Source organism: Toxoplasma gondii, chromosome VIIb (assembly GCF_000006565.2).
Source record: "Toxoplasma gondii ME49 chromosome VIIb, whole genome shotgun sequence".
In the NCBI taxonomy this organism is placed as follows: Eukaryota; Apicomplexa; class Conoidasida; order Eucoccidiorida; family Sarcocystidae; genus Toxoplasma; species Toxoplasma gondii.
In genome coordinates, this window is record NC_031475.1 from 918,315 (window position 1) to 934,024 (window position 15,710).

A 15,710-nucleotide genomic window follows, 5' to 3' on the forward strand; every position below is an offset into this window, starting at 1 on the left:
GATATGCTCTGCTTTCATACCTTGACATCGATATGGTGGGTCAACCTTTATCCGTTAAACTGAAGGTTTTGTAAGAGCGAAGACATTATCTAGCCAATGACATGCATAGCAACGTCGCGCATGAAGAATCGGAGGGGGTCGACACGAACAACATTAAATCCATTTCAATTTTGATTTGGCGTTAAGTATACGCTTGCTAATACTCCTCTGTCAGCGACTCTATCATGTGCCTGGCGTCACCATGAGACGTGTTAGAGGCCGCGTCTGGCAGATAGAGATAACATCACCGGTAATAGCCACAATAGCTACCAGAAATGTGGAAATTGTTGTGTCCACGCGAGGATTTTGGCTCCAATCGTCACCCTAAAAAAATCTGCTGCAGCACTGGAACACGTGCGTAAATTCATCCGGATAACCTCACAAGCAGCGCGCCGTCGAAAAGGTGCTGAGCTATTCTCAATAACCTGGCAGATCAACCAGGAACCCTGTCAGAGGAAACTGTCTGTTCCCACTGAAGGAAGGAGTTACCATCATGAAGTTTTGATTACTATAGACAACGTACTTCCGGTGCTGTACTGCCAGCAACACGCAACTAGAAAACATTCTTCTGGATTTCACAGTTCGGTGAGCACCGAAAAATTCCCCGTTTCTGTGCCATCACCGGCCACTTCACCAGCAACAGTTATGCCATTCAGCTATTCCCAATGAGCTTGTGGTAGTTGAGGATTCCCTGCCCCCCACAATCTGGTTGACGTTAATCACCAGTGTATTGACAGCTCGATGAATGAAGTATGCACGTGAACCAGACATCTACATCTGGTACTGCTTGATCTGCGATTACATGGTTGGAGGAGACGTGTCATCATAATCTACAAACGTGATCAGTCGTGCTTTCGCTAGGATGTTTTCACATTGCTTTGCCAGCAAGTGACGCGCTGTGTCTCCCAAAAGCAATTGACAAACTTATGTTGAGACATTTCCGTTAGCAAGCAGCCTTGACCAGCAAGTTTTCTTGAAAGGGAAGATCCGGACAACACCGGGTACTTGAAGCCAGACCAGTTCTGCACAAGATCTGTGAGCAAAGGAAAATTGACGTTTGTTGGGTAAGTTGTCAACCTTGTAACGAACTGCTGTTTGTTTTTTGACAATGGTGTTTAAGCATGCAGCTCCTCTTGGAACATGCCATACCGTCCGAGACACAAGTGGAAGCTTATCTGAAATTAACACATCTGAAAATAACACCAATTTATCGACAGTCAGGATGGTCCCCTCCAACGTTGTTTATTTGGTTTCTGTTTGATCACGTCCTATGAGTTGGTCGTGCCTCAAATTACCTAGGGACTACAACTTGGACTCCCCAGTGACCACGAGTCTGCATCTGGTGCACAGCAAGTGGAGCAGATGCACAGAAGGCACAATCTCTACACAGTGTACACACGAACGGTTCTATATGAGTCCATATGTGTACGACGACATTCGGAAGATGTCTACATTCATAGGACACCACGTAAACGCCTCCACGTTTCATACAAGGAACATGTTACAGTCAGTTCTCGAACTTGTAGCCCCGCCGTTGAAGATCTTCTCGCGCCGTGATTAGGTCCTGACATACAGCGAGTCAACAATTGCACGCAGACTTCGGTCAAAAATCACTGCTTGAAAGAGACTACTTCAGGAAGCAACAGAAACACAGCCTGGTAGAGGATTCACGATGATATGGTGATGCTTCACATAAAAACAACGTGACGCTACAGAAGGAGTTTGTGGAGAGCTGAACACCGATATGCTCTTTCCAAATACTCTGCTCGTGAATGCACCCCCTGTTTTTTTTCTGAACACAGACGTGCATGGCTGTCAAAAAACCAGAATCGCCGACACGACAGAATATCCTGCTCCTCAGTTGTTTCACATAAAACGGTGAAAAAAACTACTCAGGAAACTCCAGCGGGGTCGTGACGATAGGCTTTGTCACACCGGAGCTTCTCGACAAGGATACCTGAGCGAGTTCCGCTGCAGCCTCCTTTTTGTCTTCGAAGCGGACCACTTGCGAAACGATCGTCACGACAGCGTAAACACCGAAGAGCGCGAGAGCAACGAAAGGTGCCTGAGCGTGCACAACGTACATGCAAAGAAAAGCATTCCGTGTTGCGGCTCGAAGGGAGGTGGCTGTTTTCCTGAGTTTTGCATGCACTCGATCAGCCATCCTGATACTAGGCAAGAGACACACTGCTACGGACGCCGGGATGACCCCCCTTTTCTGTATGGTACAGACAATCCTGAACAACCCTCGGTCCAGGTTTCCACATACAATGAAAAATCGAATGCCCTTTTCGTTACACATCAAAGCAAAGAACGACTCCCTCTTCTAGAAGTCTGGTTGTTCACTACCTTTTTTATCGCGTTTCGTATAAATGTGTGACTTGATCAGCATGGCGACAAGAATAGTCCATTCTGCACTGCATCCGATCCCACTCTACACTAAAAAAAGCCAACATATTTCTTCTTGAATCGGTTCTCTGTCTCCCACATTGTTTCTTATGGCTGTTTCGTACCCTCTTCTTCACATGTAAGTTTCGGAAACGATCGCCTTGTCGGCTCCCTAAATACGAACAACAGCTATACGAAATTACAACATACAAACTGTCAACCAATCCTTCAGCGCCTGCTCCGTGAAACGAAATTCAGAACAATCTGCCCGGGTTTGCGCTCGAGGGAATGATTTCCGCAATACGGTGAAAGGCTCAATATGCAGACATCCATTTTCCACCGAAGGCCCAACTACTGCAGATCTAAATTCAGCGGGGGTTTGCTTGGGAGTTATGACGCACCGAAAAAACAGCGATGAAAACTGGATCGCGCCACTGATTGTACTGTCCTGATGAGAACTTATCCCCTGCAATTTTCGACGCAGCATCCAATGAATGCTGGCTTGCAATGCTAAACAACGTCCAGGTCCAAAGACCAGCAAGGACGAGAGCGATCGCCACGAACTTCTTCCCGCGCGACATTTCCTAGGTCTTCGCAACAGCCACTCAACATGGAAAAGTCAGAGGAGCGGTCTCGCTTCTCTTACAGCGGAATGTCAACTGTCCTTGCTCGTGAGTTTGGCCTTTTGTGGGTTTCTCTCCCGAAGCAATCAATCCACGACACGGCGAGAATTGCGAGCGATCAAAAGGCAACTTGACAATAGAAAAGCCTTCAGTGGCACGCGATACAACAAAGGAGTTTTAGTGTCACCGAATATGTCGAGTAACGCATCGGAAAAAGACAAAAATCACCACAGGAAGGGAAGCACACGCACTGGGTAGTGATTAGTCGTCCGTGGTGTGTTTCCTGCATGCGCGACAGATACGTAAGGGAGATTCTTGCGTTCTGTTAAACGGAAATGACGAAGACGCGTCTCCAAAAAACTCAAGCTCCGTAATGGGGAATTCTTCGAACAAAAAAAACGGCAAGTGCCGTTGGATCTCTGTGTGCATTCGGCGGCAGAAGTCCCACGAGAAGCGGCAGAGAGACCAGCGACTGGTAGGACACTCCCGAAGACCACAGCCCCAGAGGCCTCTGAAAAAATGTAGATAAGGACTATATTAAATACTTCGCTACTTTGCTTCCCAAGAAGGAAGACCGCAATTCCCTCGTTATTGCCGGAAAGATGGCGGGGGTAATGACTGTGAAGACGACGCGGATGCCTAACATCCCCCCGTGTATTTTCCCAAAGACTTCATGCTACACGAAGCTCAATGTTCGCGAAACGCCAGTAGATGAGAAAAGGTTTCAAACGAGGTGGGAACGGTACGCTAGAAAGCGTGGCGGTGTGTTCGCCAGCACCCAAGCAGACAAAGTGCATGTGTGAGTAGATGTCTCAATTGGTAGCCTGCCATGCGGGGCAGTCGTTTCCGGCACCGCTTTATAGAACAACATGGCACCGAGAAAGCCCCTTTTTTCTAGGATCTGAGATGTGCTGGAGTTTTCGTTCCTTCCCACATGACCGAGAAGATTGCTACCACTTGATATCCGAGAAGTTTAGCCGCGGAAGAGGCCAATGTTCACCGTAAACGAAGATCAGTAGGGTGGCTAGCCGGTTAAGAGCGATTCACTGTCTATACTGGCTGGGTGAACACGAGGTTACTTTTTCGCGGCCATTTGAGACAAGAGGCTACATCACAGGTAGAAACTATTTCTCTGTGGAAGTGACCACAGTCTGTTGCCGCTCTCGCTGCAAAGGGACACCCAAGGCATCTAGCCTTCTCTTCTTGTCTCACTATCTGCTTCGCTTCCAGTGTCTTCTACCCCGTTAGGTTCGCGGCACTGGCAGCAGCCGAATAGTGCTGCCTGGTCTTTGCAGTCCTCCAGTTTCCCATGGGAGAGTGTCATTATCATTTTCCTTCTGTATTTTGCGGAGGCTGCGAGACACAGCTTCACAAAGCCCTGTAGTGCGCGGCATCTGCACTGTTCCTGGGGCTTCTGTTGCGTCCGTCACCTATCCCGATGGCGGCGTTCCACCGGAGTCGACGGCCGCGTGCGCGGACTGGGGTGATGTTGCTCCTTCTGTCACTGTTTGTGGCTTTGGAAGTGTCCAGCTGGATTTCCAGTGACAGCGTAGTTTCTCTAAAAGCTCATGGTGCGGAGGCTTCGTCTCTGTTAACTCCTGAACCTTCTCGAGACCTTCGCGAGGATGCTACTGTGCTGCACGAGGATGGCTTCGTATCCACTTTCCCCGCCGCTGTTGCTACATCAGCACATGGTGCAGAGCCATTGCCACCTGAGAGAGAAATTACAGAAGAAGTCACCGGGGAGATGCTAGTAGGTTCTTCTCTGCTCCAAGTCAGCGCGGCAGGCCAACCAACGGAACTGGCGGCGGCTGCTGCAGAGGGTGTGAATTCGCAGGGAGGAAATACCCTCGCAAAGACCCTTGCAGCCGCTGCCGCTTCCCAGAAGCAAACAACTGCGAAGGACCGGCATGCCCTGTTGACTTCTTCCCTGAGCAGCGTTGTGAAAATTTTCGTCGATATCACAATGCCTGACTACTTTTCACCTTGGCAGATGCAGGCTCCGAAAGATGCCTCCGGGTAGGCAAGACGGAACACAAGGGAGGAAATCTCAGGAAAAAGTGTGGGCAAAAGGACACTGTGAAGTTAGTAAAGTAGAGACATGCATTTTTCAGCTGTAGCAGCCGCAGACAGATTTGCACAACCTAACGTTTTATCGACGTCCTTGCACATTGGTGCTGCACAAGCATTTCCGCGCGGCGGCCCTGCCTTGAGAGATTTCAAACAGCTCACTGGACGCGAATGTATGCGTGGGTAAAAGTTGGCGGACTGCCTCAGCTGTGTGGAGCGAAGGGCCATTGTCATACGTAGGGTGCTGAATATGACTCCAGTTAGGACATACAGACAACCAATTTCTCTATTCCCACCGTACACCACCATTCCACTGGACTGCTTAAGACATCTAAAAGTGATTTTAACTCAATTAATTAGTGTTAAGTTTGTTATTCTGCACCAACCGATCTAAAATTGTGATGTCTTTTAGTTAGGTGACGGAACTTCAGTCACAAACGGTGTTTGTTTACTATATGCATAGAACCAGTCCGGTAGTAACGTGTAAGAGAGTAGCGAATCTACCGTATAAGAGGTATGCTGCTTGTGCAATAGCCCCACTGATAGTACTTAAGAAGATCATATTATACACCCAAATGATCGCCCATCCACTGAACACCTTTCGAGTCATAAGCTGTCAACGAATTGACATTCAGGTTGAGTTCAGGTTCACCGTCATAGTCAGAAACTCAAGAAACTGCTGGAAATGGCCCTTCTTGCTTGACGTGATCGTCGAATTGGACAGGAGAAGGACCACTGCAGGCACGAGAGATAAACCAAGGGATCTGCTCTTTTTCTTGCCGGTATTCTCAGGTCAGGCTTCGTCGTTGAAGGCAAGCGAATCTTGACGAATGGCCACGTCGTTGGTGAAACAACCCGAGTTCTGGTTAGGAAACATGGGTAAGTTCGAGGCACTTTAAACAAAATAGTACCGGCCCTTCCTTGCCGTTCTCATGGCCACTCTGTCGCATGAAGTGCTTTCCGCCAGGACGCTCTGATATTTTGCGACCTCCTGAGAGATAGGGAAGCAACGAAAGATACGCGCCAAACCATCAGTTTCGTTTTGCCATTCTCCGAGTCACACAACTACGTATATATATATATATATATATTGCAGGTGCGTATATCTAATTGACGGTATATCGTTGTATTCATGTCTGCGTGTGCTTTGTGATTCTGCGGCGTATGTGTCTAACCACAATTATTTAGCTGTTCAGATCTTTCTCGACAGTTTCGTATTTGTCGGCTGGAGCTAAAGGGAGTCTTTGTCGTGCTGGTGTGTCGGCTGTATCCATTCAACTCGCACAAAAATTAGTTTTGAGATGCATACAACCAAAAGAGAACGTCTTGGGCACCTTTCGGCAAACAGGCGACAGCATCGCTGCAGCACCGATTTATAAACAGTTCACCTTTCGTGTTTTGTGCTGCTTAAGAAATGCCAAGAAATTTCTGGCGAGAGTTGTGGCCACGGCTCACGAAGCCGACCTGGCGCTTCTCGAAGTGGAAAGCGACGAATTCTGGGAGAACCTCCAGCCGCTGCCCTTCGGTGGAATCCCGCGTCTCAGGGTAAGTGGGAAGGGAATTCGCAGTAAGCGTGATGCTTGGCTATATTTCCTTCCTCTTCAGAAGTTTTTTGCTCTCTCAAGCATCGGAAACAAGCTCCATATAGTCGATGCTTGATGTCGCGTGGCCACCTCTTTCCTCCAACAACTGTAGCAACATCAGGGAGTTTTCAGATTCAGACACACGCTCATACGAATATCTGCTGCCGTATGTATTTCCTTATCTCCATAGAAGCGTATGTTTCAACCGATCTGTATATACATACGTACATACATTTTGTAGCATAAATGGTTGCATTTCTGCGCCCCTCGTGTCTCTCGCTCCAGAGAGCCCTCCCTCTTTGTCACAGCATCTCTGGATTGCACCAGCAGAGACAGCAAAGACTTTGTCGTGAAGAGAATCCCTTTGTAGAGTGTTGCCCCTTTTTCTGACGCAGGACAGCGTCACCGTCCTGGGCTATCCCACTGGGGGTGACCAACTGAGCATCACGGAAGGCATTGTCAGCCGTGTGGGCATGTCGATGTATGCGCATTCCTCTGTCAGGTGAGCTGGACCGGTCATCCGAGGCTGCATTCCTCAAAGTTGTGCTGTTTTCATGGATTTCCACAGTCCAACACCTCTCGTGAATGAGCCAAGAAAACTTGTGACATCCTCCAGAATTGTGTCGGAAACCGCCCTCGGGATATAGTCGTGATCCTCTGTATCTTTTCTCTAGTTGCGTCTACACGTCTCTGTCCAGTCATTGACATTTACAAATAGTATTGTGTCTGCATTTTTATGTTGTCATGTAAATGCTGACTCGGTTGTCGATTTGTAGACACGGTGAGTGAATGTGTAATGACCCTTTGCTTGTTGCTTGCCCCGACGACGATATCCGGACACCAGGGAAAACTGAGTCACAGGAAAGTATCGGTTTCCCCCTTTTTTCCCTTATCGTGCACTCTCTGCGTTCTCTGGGTAGCTTGTACTTCTTGAACAGCTCAAGACTTTGTTTCCTGCGTTCACGCACCTTTCTTCACTCGTCTTCCTTTGTCTGCGCACCGTGTTTGTGGCGGTCATCGTCTCGTCTTCCTCTTGCTTGTATAACTATATGCGCGTAAATGTGCGCTTGCCTTGCCGCCTTCTTCGTTGACATCTACTCCTTTGTCTTTTGTTAGCCTCTTTTCGGAAGTGTTCCTTTTTCTCACGGGTTCTTTATTGGTTTTTCGCGCTCGCGTTCTCAGCCTCCTCACTGTCCAAATTGACGCCGCGATCAATCCAGGCAATTCGGGCGGGCCGGCGCTTGTTGACGGCCGTGTCGTTGGCGTCGCCTTCCAGGGCTTCAGCCACCTGCAGAATGTTGGCTACATCGTTCCCTACCCGATTATTGAGCACTTCTTGAACGATTTGGTTCTTCACGGAAGATACACCGGGTTCCCCTCTCTCGGGGTGAAGGTCTCGCACATGGAGAATGACCGTAAGGAAGGGACGGGATGCAATCGCAGACGGAGGCTGACAAAGAGGATTTCTATGTAGCGAGACCAAGAAGAAAATGGGATTTCCCTCAGGAGCGGCCGGCTAAATAACTCCAACTAAAAGGGTGTTTAGAGGCGCTGGAAGGCACATGCGTTCGCGCTCGTGTCTGCTCGCCCCGGTCCACCAAGGTTTCGATGGAGATTTCACGTATTAAGAAGCAAGCAGGAAAGTACGCAGGGGACGAGCAGGGTGGTGAACATGTTGGGAGTTGAGAAGAAAAAGAGAGAGGTGGGAAGTGCAACAACAAGTGGGCGAGAACAAGGGGATACAGAGAGATCGGAAAGAGCCAGCCGCGACAGCTTGAAAGGAGAAAAGCCGGCTTGTTTTTTTGCATCAGCACAGCCCTGTTCATTGTAACGAGCGACAAAATTTGTGTCGACCTATCTCCCTCGAAAGCTGTCGACGTGGACCTCGCCACGCTGTCGTTGCCTATCCTCGGGGTCGAGATCAACCGGTCAGTTTCTTTTTGAGGGATGGTAGAGTGACCTGTACGTTTTCACCGCGATGCCGAAACCCCGTTTTTTGCTCGCTACGTCTCTGCGTCGTTCAGACCTTCGACAGTTCAAGGGCTTGAGTGCACTGAAGGCCTCCGACCTGCCTCCGGGCGTGACTCCGACAGGCGTTTTGGTGGTGGAAGTGGACAACTTGCGCGTCTCTCGCTACAAGGCTGGGAAGATTCGTGTGCCGTACACATCGCGCACTTTGTCTGGGCCTCGCAATCTGAAAATGATGCAGAGTGTGCAGGCTCAAGAAGACGTCAGTCTCCCATCTGCCACCAGTTCCGGACATGGAGCAAGTTTCTCGGGCTCTCTAGCATCGCCTGTTCCCGACTTCGTCAAAGAAGCCGCGCCACCCGGGCAGATGCTGTCCGCGCCCTTGGGAGGCGAAACTCCCGAGTCCGCTGTTGTCGCAGCAGGCGGCGGCGAGAAGCCCGCAGCGAGGGCGTTCGGGCAAGGTGGGTCAGAAGCGGGTCCCAGTCGCTCTCAGCCGACCTTCTTACAGACGCAGGTGACTCCAAAACACATTCTTGCGAACCGAAGTCAGTTGCTTCGCCTTTACGCTCTCGCGAGAAGAAGACAACTGACACGCGAGGCGGTGGCCGATGAGGCGGCGGCAGACTCAGGGGAAGAACGAGGCCTCGTGGAGACACAGGGAGCTCGAACGACCGCCCCTCCTGTCATGGTGAGAATGGTTGTAAGGAAACTCGGACCTGGGATCTATTCGCAGATTCCAGAGGGAGACAGGAGCTTCAGAGCGAGAGAGGGATCAGGTTTCCCGAAGCCTTGGTCCGCCTTCCGCATGCTGCAGCGGCGTCTGAGGAATGTGCAAGTGACTGCGAGAGGCGAGAAGACCGGGGGTGAAGACGAGACTGGAGATCTCTCACAGGACCAGGAAGCAAAGGGCAACAGGGAAGAACCGGAACAGGTCGAGGGAAAGGTCCTTGTGTCGCCTGAGAATGTGCCAGGCTCTATCCAGAAGACTGGAGCTCTGCCGGTGAACATGCGAGGCCCTTTGCTGTCCACGGCGTTGCCTGGTTCTTCCTCGATCTCGTCTTTCCCGGCTCAAGAGCCGTTGAGTGAGAAGGCAAGTGAAGCCGTCGAGGAAGGCCCCCGATCGGAAGAAGAACTCCTGTTGCCAAATCCGTACTTCCACCAGCAAGATGCCGAAGAAAACGAGATCGGCTTCAAGGTTGGGGATGTTATCCTCGCTATCGATGGAATAGGTGAGACAAAACGTGGAGGGTGGAACGAAAGCGTAACGAAACAGGCGACTCTCGGGAGGAGACAGGGGCGAGACAGACACGACAGTGGGTTGAGTGCGAGAACAAAACGCGGGTACACATGGTCGCGGTCAAGCTTCGAAAGTAACGGCCGAAAGAGAGTGGCGGGAACAGGAAACCGTTTGTGTTGAAACTGGAAACGAGAGTGGCAGCCGACGGTTACGCAGGCGGCAGCAAAAACCAACTGAGAAAGAATGCTGACAGGAGAAGAAAACAAGGGAAAAAGGGAGGGGTCGAAAGTGAACTCAAGCGAAGTCGAGTCATTCGAATTAATGTTCGATGTGCTCACTTTAGGTTTTACCGGAAGCATATGGTGGCACATGTCACCGCATTTTCTTTCGGGCGAATTAAGTGCCTTTCTGCGATTTGGGGTGTGCCAACTTGAGCCTTGACTCTTCCCCCTCTTGTCCCACTGTATCAGCGCCTAAGCATAGGCATGTCTGTCTATGTGTGCATGCGTATCAGTCTTTTGTGCTGTTTTGTGTGGATTTCCTGCAGATGTTGCAGATGACGGAACGGTTGCTTTCCGGTACGCCGTTTTGCACTGTATCTTGGTTTGTATTTTGCCGAGAGCAATAAAAAAGAGAAAGAGTGTCCGCATCCAGATCCATGCGTGTTGTGAAAATACCTTAACCATGTGTGCGGGTAGCCGCTACACAGGTCTTCAGTTTCCGTCCTGGTTTCTTTTATTCAAGCAAACGAGGCGATAGACACGCAAGTCAACACACATTGGGGAAGACAAGCGAAGCCAACGTACAGAAAAATAGCATGCGCGGCCGCGCGCCGTGCAAATGGACTCCAGTGCGGCTTTGCGTAGACAAGGCAAAACAGAAGGAAAGGCGAAGGAAAGAAGCACTCTGCAGCATCTACACGGGCAGTTGCTGAGCTGCAGCCAGCCTCAGACTGAAATATCAAAGCACTAGGATGCTGGAAAGACCCACGAGGCACAGGACATGCGCGCGTTCTCTTTTCTCCTTCCCAGACAACTGGAACGTGTGTCGATCGACTACACCATCATGAAACGCTTCAACGGAGAGACCTGCAAGGCGCTGGTTCTCCGGGATGGCCAAGTGCGCGAGGTTCTGGTAAGTCGAAGGCCCAGGAAAACGCTTTTCGTCGTTCGCAAAGTTCCTTGGAACGGACAAATGTAGAGGGTTGGACGCCTGGCAGGTGCTCCTGTAAGACGAGTCTCTGTGCCGGTCCCTCGCGATCTCAGCTGCATGCGCGAGGGAGAGAAGCAAACGAACGGACTCTCGGGAGAGGTGTGCGAAAAAGAGAAGAACACATGAGAGGAGGAGACAGAAACAGGAGATTGACCTTCGAGTATGAAAGCCAATCCAAAAGAAGTTCGTTGTTTTTTCCCAGCCCTACTGAAGAAGATGCGACACTATTTCTTCGCTGCAAATGAGCCGCAAAAGTGGAACACTTTGATCCCCGTGCGAAGCAGCCAACCGCGAGCGTACTTCACTAAGGGGGTTTCGCATTTCCCTTCAGTTCGTCACCTCGGTATCCTCACAACGAACTCTTCGTGGGGTCGCGGGAGCCAAAAAGTCGACAGAAGTTCGAGAAATCTTTCGTTCGGAGTGAAAAGGAAACAAGAGAAAACGCAAAGATCTCTGATGAAGACACACGGTGTCGGAAAGTTAGAAAAGCCACAGTGGGCGCAAGAGCTTTGCTTTATTTTACTCGAGTACTCTCTTCGACCTCAATGAGATCGAGTATTCAAAAGAAATATGGGGAATTTGTTTCGCCACGAATGCGTTTCACATAGTTTTTGAGGGAGTCCTTCGCGAGGTCTTCCAGCCAAAGACGATGCCGCTTTTCGTTCGCTTTTTTTGCGCTCGTTCCGGACCGCCCGAAAGGGGCGCAGCCGCTTGTTTGCTTTTCCAGTTTCTCTGCCGTGGAGAGAGAGGGGTTCCGCGTTCAGCGGGCATGAGCGGACGGAGTCTTCTTCAAAGGATTTTCCCTTTTCTTCTCGCGAGCTTTGCGCGGTGGTTTACTCCGTGGTTTGCCCTTGGCTGTTTCTCTTTGGTGGCGCAGCTCCCGATCACGAACTTGAATCTGAAAGTGCCGGCACACACATGGGACCAGAAGCCAAAGTACTTTGTTTTCGGTGGCCTCGTCTTCACCACACTGACTCGACATCTGTTGGTATGGAGCGGCTGATGCAAAGCCTGATGTACAAAACGATTTGCAGAGAAAAAACACCAATGTTTCCTTTTTTCCCTGTGACTGTTGAGGGGTCGATCCCTAAAAGATTTTCATACATGAGCGTGCATCCCTTGTTCCGTGGTGCACGCGCTTATATTCATATATTCATAAACACATAAGGGGTTCACCGTGTGTGCGTAGATTCATCTGTGGACGCCTATCTGCATGTATATTTGTGTGAGCGTGCATGCCTGTTATCCGACTGTCGCTGGCTGGAGATGTGTGTTCAGTTACACCTGATACTCGAGAGGTTTCTTTGACTTGGTTCAAAGAATGCGGAAGTTCTGTTTTCGCCAGTGAGGGCGCGGGTCCGAAAGCAGAGTGAACATATGCTTCAAGTTCTCCATCGAATGTGACTGCATGTATTTCCGTGATTCAGGAACACATGAAGTTGACGGAGTTCCCCGCAGAGTTCTTCACCAAAATAAAACAGACCAAATACCAGGAGGAGGAGGGTGATGAAGTTGTCGTGTTGAGTGTGGTGAGTTTTCTTGTGTCCAAATTCTCTGAGCTTCGGAAGCTAGTCGACACACTCTCGGTCGCTGCATGCATGTGAATGCGCTCGTGGATGCTTAGCGGAGATCCTTAAAGAACAGGAGTGATACAGCCTCTATATGCGTATATACATGCATATTGAACAACACGGGTGAATGCGCAAAACTACCTGTATGTGTGTAGACACACATCTAGACGCGCAAAAGTATTCCTTTATGTTTATGCGTGAGTGTATGTGTGCACGTGATATCGCTTCTTTTTTCCGCTGTTGTTTCTGCATGTATCAATCCGTCTGCGGAGTTCGATCCTTTGTCTCTGTTTTACTCAGATCCTCGCGTCAGAGTTGACGGTGGGATACACTGCAGCACCGGCGATCGTGACGGCTGTGCAGGGTCAAAAGGTGCGAGGCCTGGCGGACGTAGTCAGGATTGTGGAACAAAGCACAGACAATTTTCTGGAGTTTACTGTCAAGATTTCAGGAATTTCTGCGTTGCCGATCGTGCTTGACCGGAAGAAGGCGATGGCAGTCAATCCGAAGATTTTGGGGCAGCACAAAATCCTGAGAGACCGCTCTTACTTCCTCTAGACGAGCCAAGAAGTGATGTTCCCGTCGACAGAGATAGCTCGGCGAGACGAGACAAATACTAATGTTTTTCAACTCCTGGCTACTCCGTTCTCGCGCAAATCTTTCTCGGAAGAGAGACTTGCAGGCGCATGCGGGAAATTGGAGGGGAAATCGTGATTTAGGTGGAGAAGGAGTTAGGCTTTGCCGTTTTCAGTCTTGCACCGCAAGTGGAAATTTCGCGTATATTCACCGCGGTGCAAAAATGAGAGAGACATGCCCCGGAAAGAAGCGTTTTTTTTCTGATGAAGACCTCCGGAAAGAGAGGGAACAATAGGGAGATTTGTGTATAGAAAAGCCAAACGTTCAGGATCCTCGTTCTCGTCGTTTTTTGCAGCAGTTGTGAAAAACACAACAGGAGGAATCCAGAAACCCAGGAACCAACTGTAGGAACATCCAGTTCAACATGGTTGCAGTTTCTAGAATTTCTTTCCAGTTTCAGGGATTCCCCAACAGATGAATGCACCTGGGAAGGAGCGGAAAGAACATGTCAGAAAACCAACGCGGAATCGATTTTCGTGTTACCTATTACACGTCTCCTCTAGGTGTGCGCTCATGCGCAGTTGCACGCACACAAACCTGTATGTTTCCGATTGTAAAGGCGTATGAGTGTGTGCGTGGAAAATGTAGAATGGCGAAGGATGAGGAACATGAGAAGGAGGGACTGCAAACTTTAAAGCATTCTTTGGGGCTCTAGAGCTTTCGGGTCTGCAATTGGTTGCTTTGTTGCCGGACAGCGACACCAGGAAGCAGTGCCGAACTTCCAGAAGGAATGTTTTTTGTCTGACGTCAGCGTCTTCCTACAGCGCCCAGTCTGTTGGAGCTTTGCCGTCTTCTGGGACCCTTCCCATCGAATGGGTTTCCAACAGGGTGTGAAACGAGTTTCAGGGATGTGTGGTGCCGTCTCGACCTCAAACCGAAACTGCCGTTTCTGTATGCCCCTCTTGATGGCACAAAAAAACTCAGGGAAAGAACCGCCTACAAAGACAAGGAATTCTGTGAGTTTTGAGCTTGTGGAGCACAGTGAAGGCACAGGAAACGGGCCCTGGCGGTTTTTCACATTTCATAGTCTGCCGGCCCTGACGAACGAAATTTTGCTGTCTTCGTTTCCTTGTTTTCACTTACAGCGCACCTTGCTGTGAGTTTCCTACCATACAGAAACATCTTCCTCGATACGCGGGCAGAGGACTTGTGTAGAAAGAAAGCCACCTCGTAGACACAATTTGATTTTGGAGAGTACAGGAGTACATGGGCGCTTTTTTTCTTCTCTTCGTCCTGTTGCTTGTTTTCGGGCCCTCACTTCTCTTGATTTGCCAAGATTTGAAACGATATAGAGATATTAGTAGTCCATGCCCGAACCCAGACACCCTGAAAAAAACGACAGACAACGGTTGTTTTGTGCCTCTTGCTTTCGCCTGCTCATACTAGCAGATGTACATCTGCACAAGGTTGTCCTAGTTTAGAGACGCAAAGTCAGCTGGTTTTCTGTCCACATGTTAGTTCTGACTTTTGCCAGTGGGTGAAGTCACCCTCTTACCAAGACATAGAGCAAGGACGGGTTCTATCATCCCATTTATAGTGAGTAATAGAGTGTCTAGCTTCAGTTCTTACCTGATTGGTAGTGCATGCCTGGTGACTTACGACTTTATTGGTGGGAGCACAGTTCCCTCGGTGACCAATCCACTGCCCTGCCTTTGGGCACTGAAACTAACCCACAACTCAACCCTTTATTATTTCAGTCCAAATAGGAAGATATGAAACGATCAATTTTTCCTCGTAAATCGACGGTAGCCTTGTCTCACCCTCCTTAATGTAGGACCGAGGAAAGAGACGACGGTAAAAAGTCACTTACCTCATTATCCCGTGCACTAAGTAACCTAGGTATTTACGTGATTTACCACATGAACGCTCAAGACGACAGCTCAAGCAATGACTTTTCCCTCCACTCTGCGCCAGCGACTCAACGCCGAGAAAGTTCCTCGCTGTGGCGATTCCACAACTGTTAGACGTAAGGCCGGAAAGCAGATAGTAAGATAGTGGGCGCAAGCATCTGCCTGGACATTGTTTCTTCCTTTTTAACTGTAAGGACGCAAGGGGTTTTCTCCTCTGTTATACCGCGAGTAAGTGCAAAGCATATCTATGCATCCGTCGCCTCATCAAAAGGCGATCTGCAGGAGGTTTTCTAGGGTCAACGTTCCAGGAAAACAATCATGTCTCCAGGATTTTTGTTTTTTGCTGTTCACGTCTCCCGCCACTACGTACAACACCGCACAAGGGGCTCCATCGCTGCTGTTACGGTCCCATGCATGATGTTTAGCATAAGACTAACACAATGACCGGAGAAGTCACAGACAAACTTTCGCTCCCAAACCGGAAATTCTACGTCGCCGCATCGATTTGTAGAGAGGCACGTATCTCTGCATTT

At 49.5% G+C, this 15,710-nt stretch overlaps 2 protein-coding genes across 2 annotated transcripts; one reads left to right on the top strand and one right to left on the bottom strand.

Moving 5' to 3' along the window:
* Positions 1-1,134: 1,134 nt before the first annotated feature.
* TGME49_262930 (hypothetical protein) lies at positions 1,135-3,008 on the bottom strand (the record flags this gene model as incomplete). The annotated part of the gene is made up of 3 exons (XM_002365352.1): positions 1,135-1,603; positions 1,997-2,104; positions 2,829-3,008. 3 exons carry the CDS (start codon positions 3,006-3,008, stop codon positions 1,547-1,549), a joined length of 345 nt encoding a protein of 114 aa, XP_002365393.1. The 3' UTR covers positions 1,135-1,546.
* Positions 3,009-4,488: 1,480 nt separating this feature from the next.
* On the top strand, positions 4,489-14,039 carry TGME49_262920 (trypsin domain-containing protein; the record flags this gene model as incomplete). Its single annotated transcript, XM_002365351.2, has 11 exons — positions 4,489-5,069; positions 5,913-5,999; positions 6,533-6,665; positions 7,099-7,205; positions 7,886-8,118; positions 8,728-9,900; positions 10,456-10,486; positions 10,940-11,042; positions 11,998-12,108; positions 12,548-12,649; positions 12,992-14,039. 11 exons carry the CDS (start codon positions 4,489-4,491, stop codon positions 13,247-13,249), a joined length of 2,919 nt encoding a protein of 972 aa, XP_002365392.2. The 3' UTR covers positions 13,250-14,039.
* Between the last annotated feature and the right edge of the window lie 1,671 nt (positions 14,040-15,710).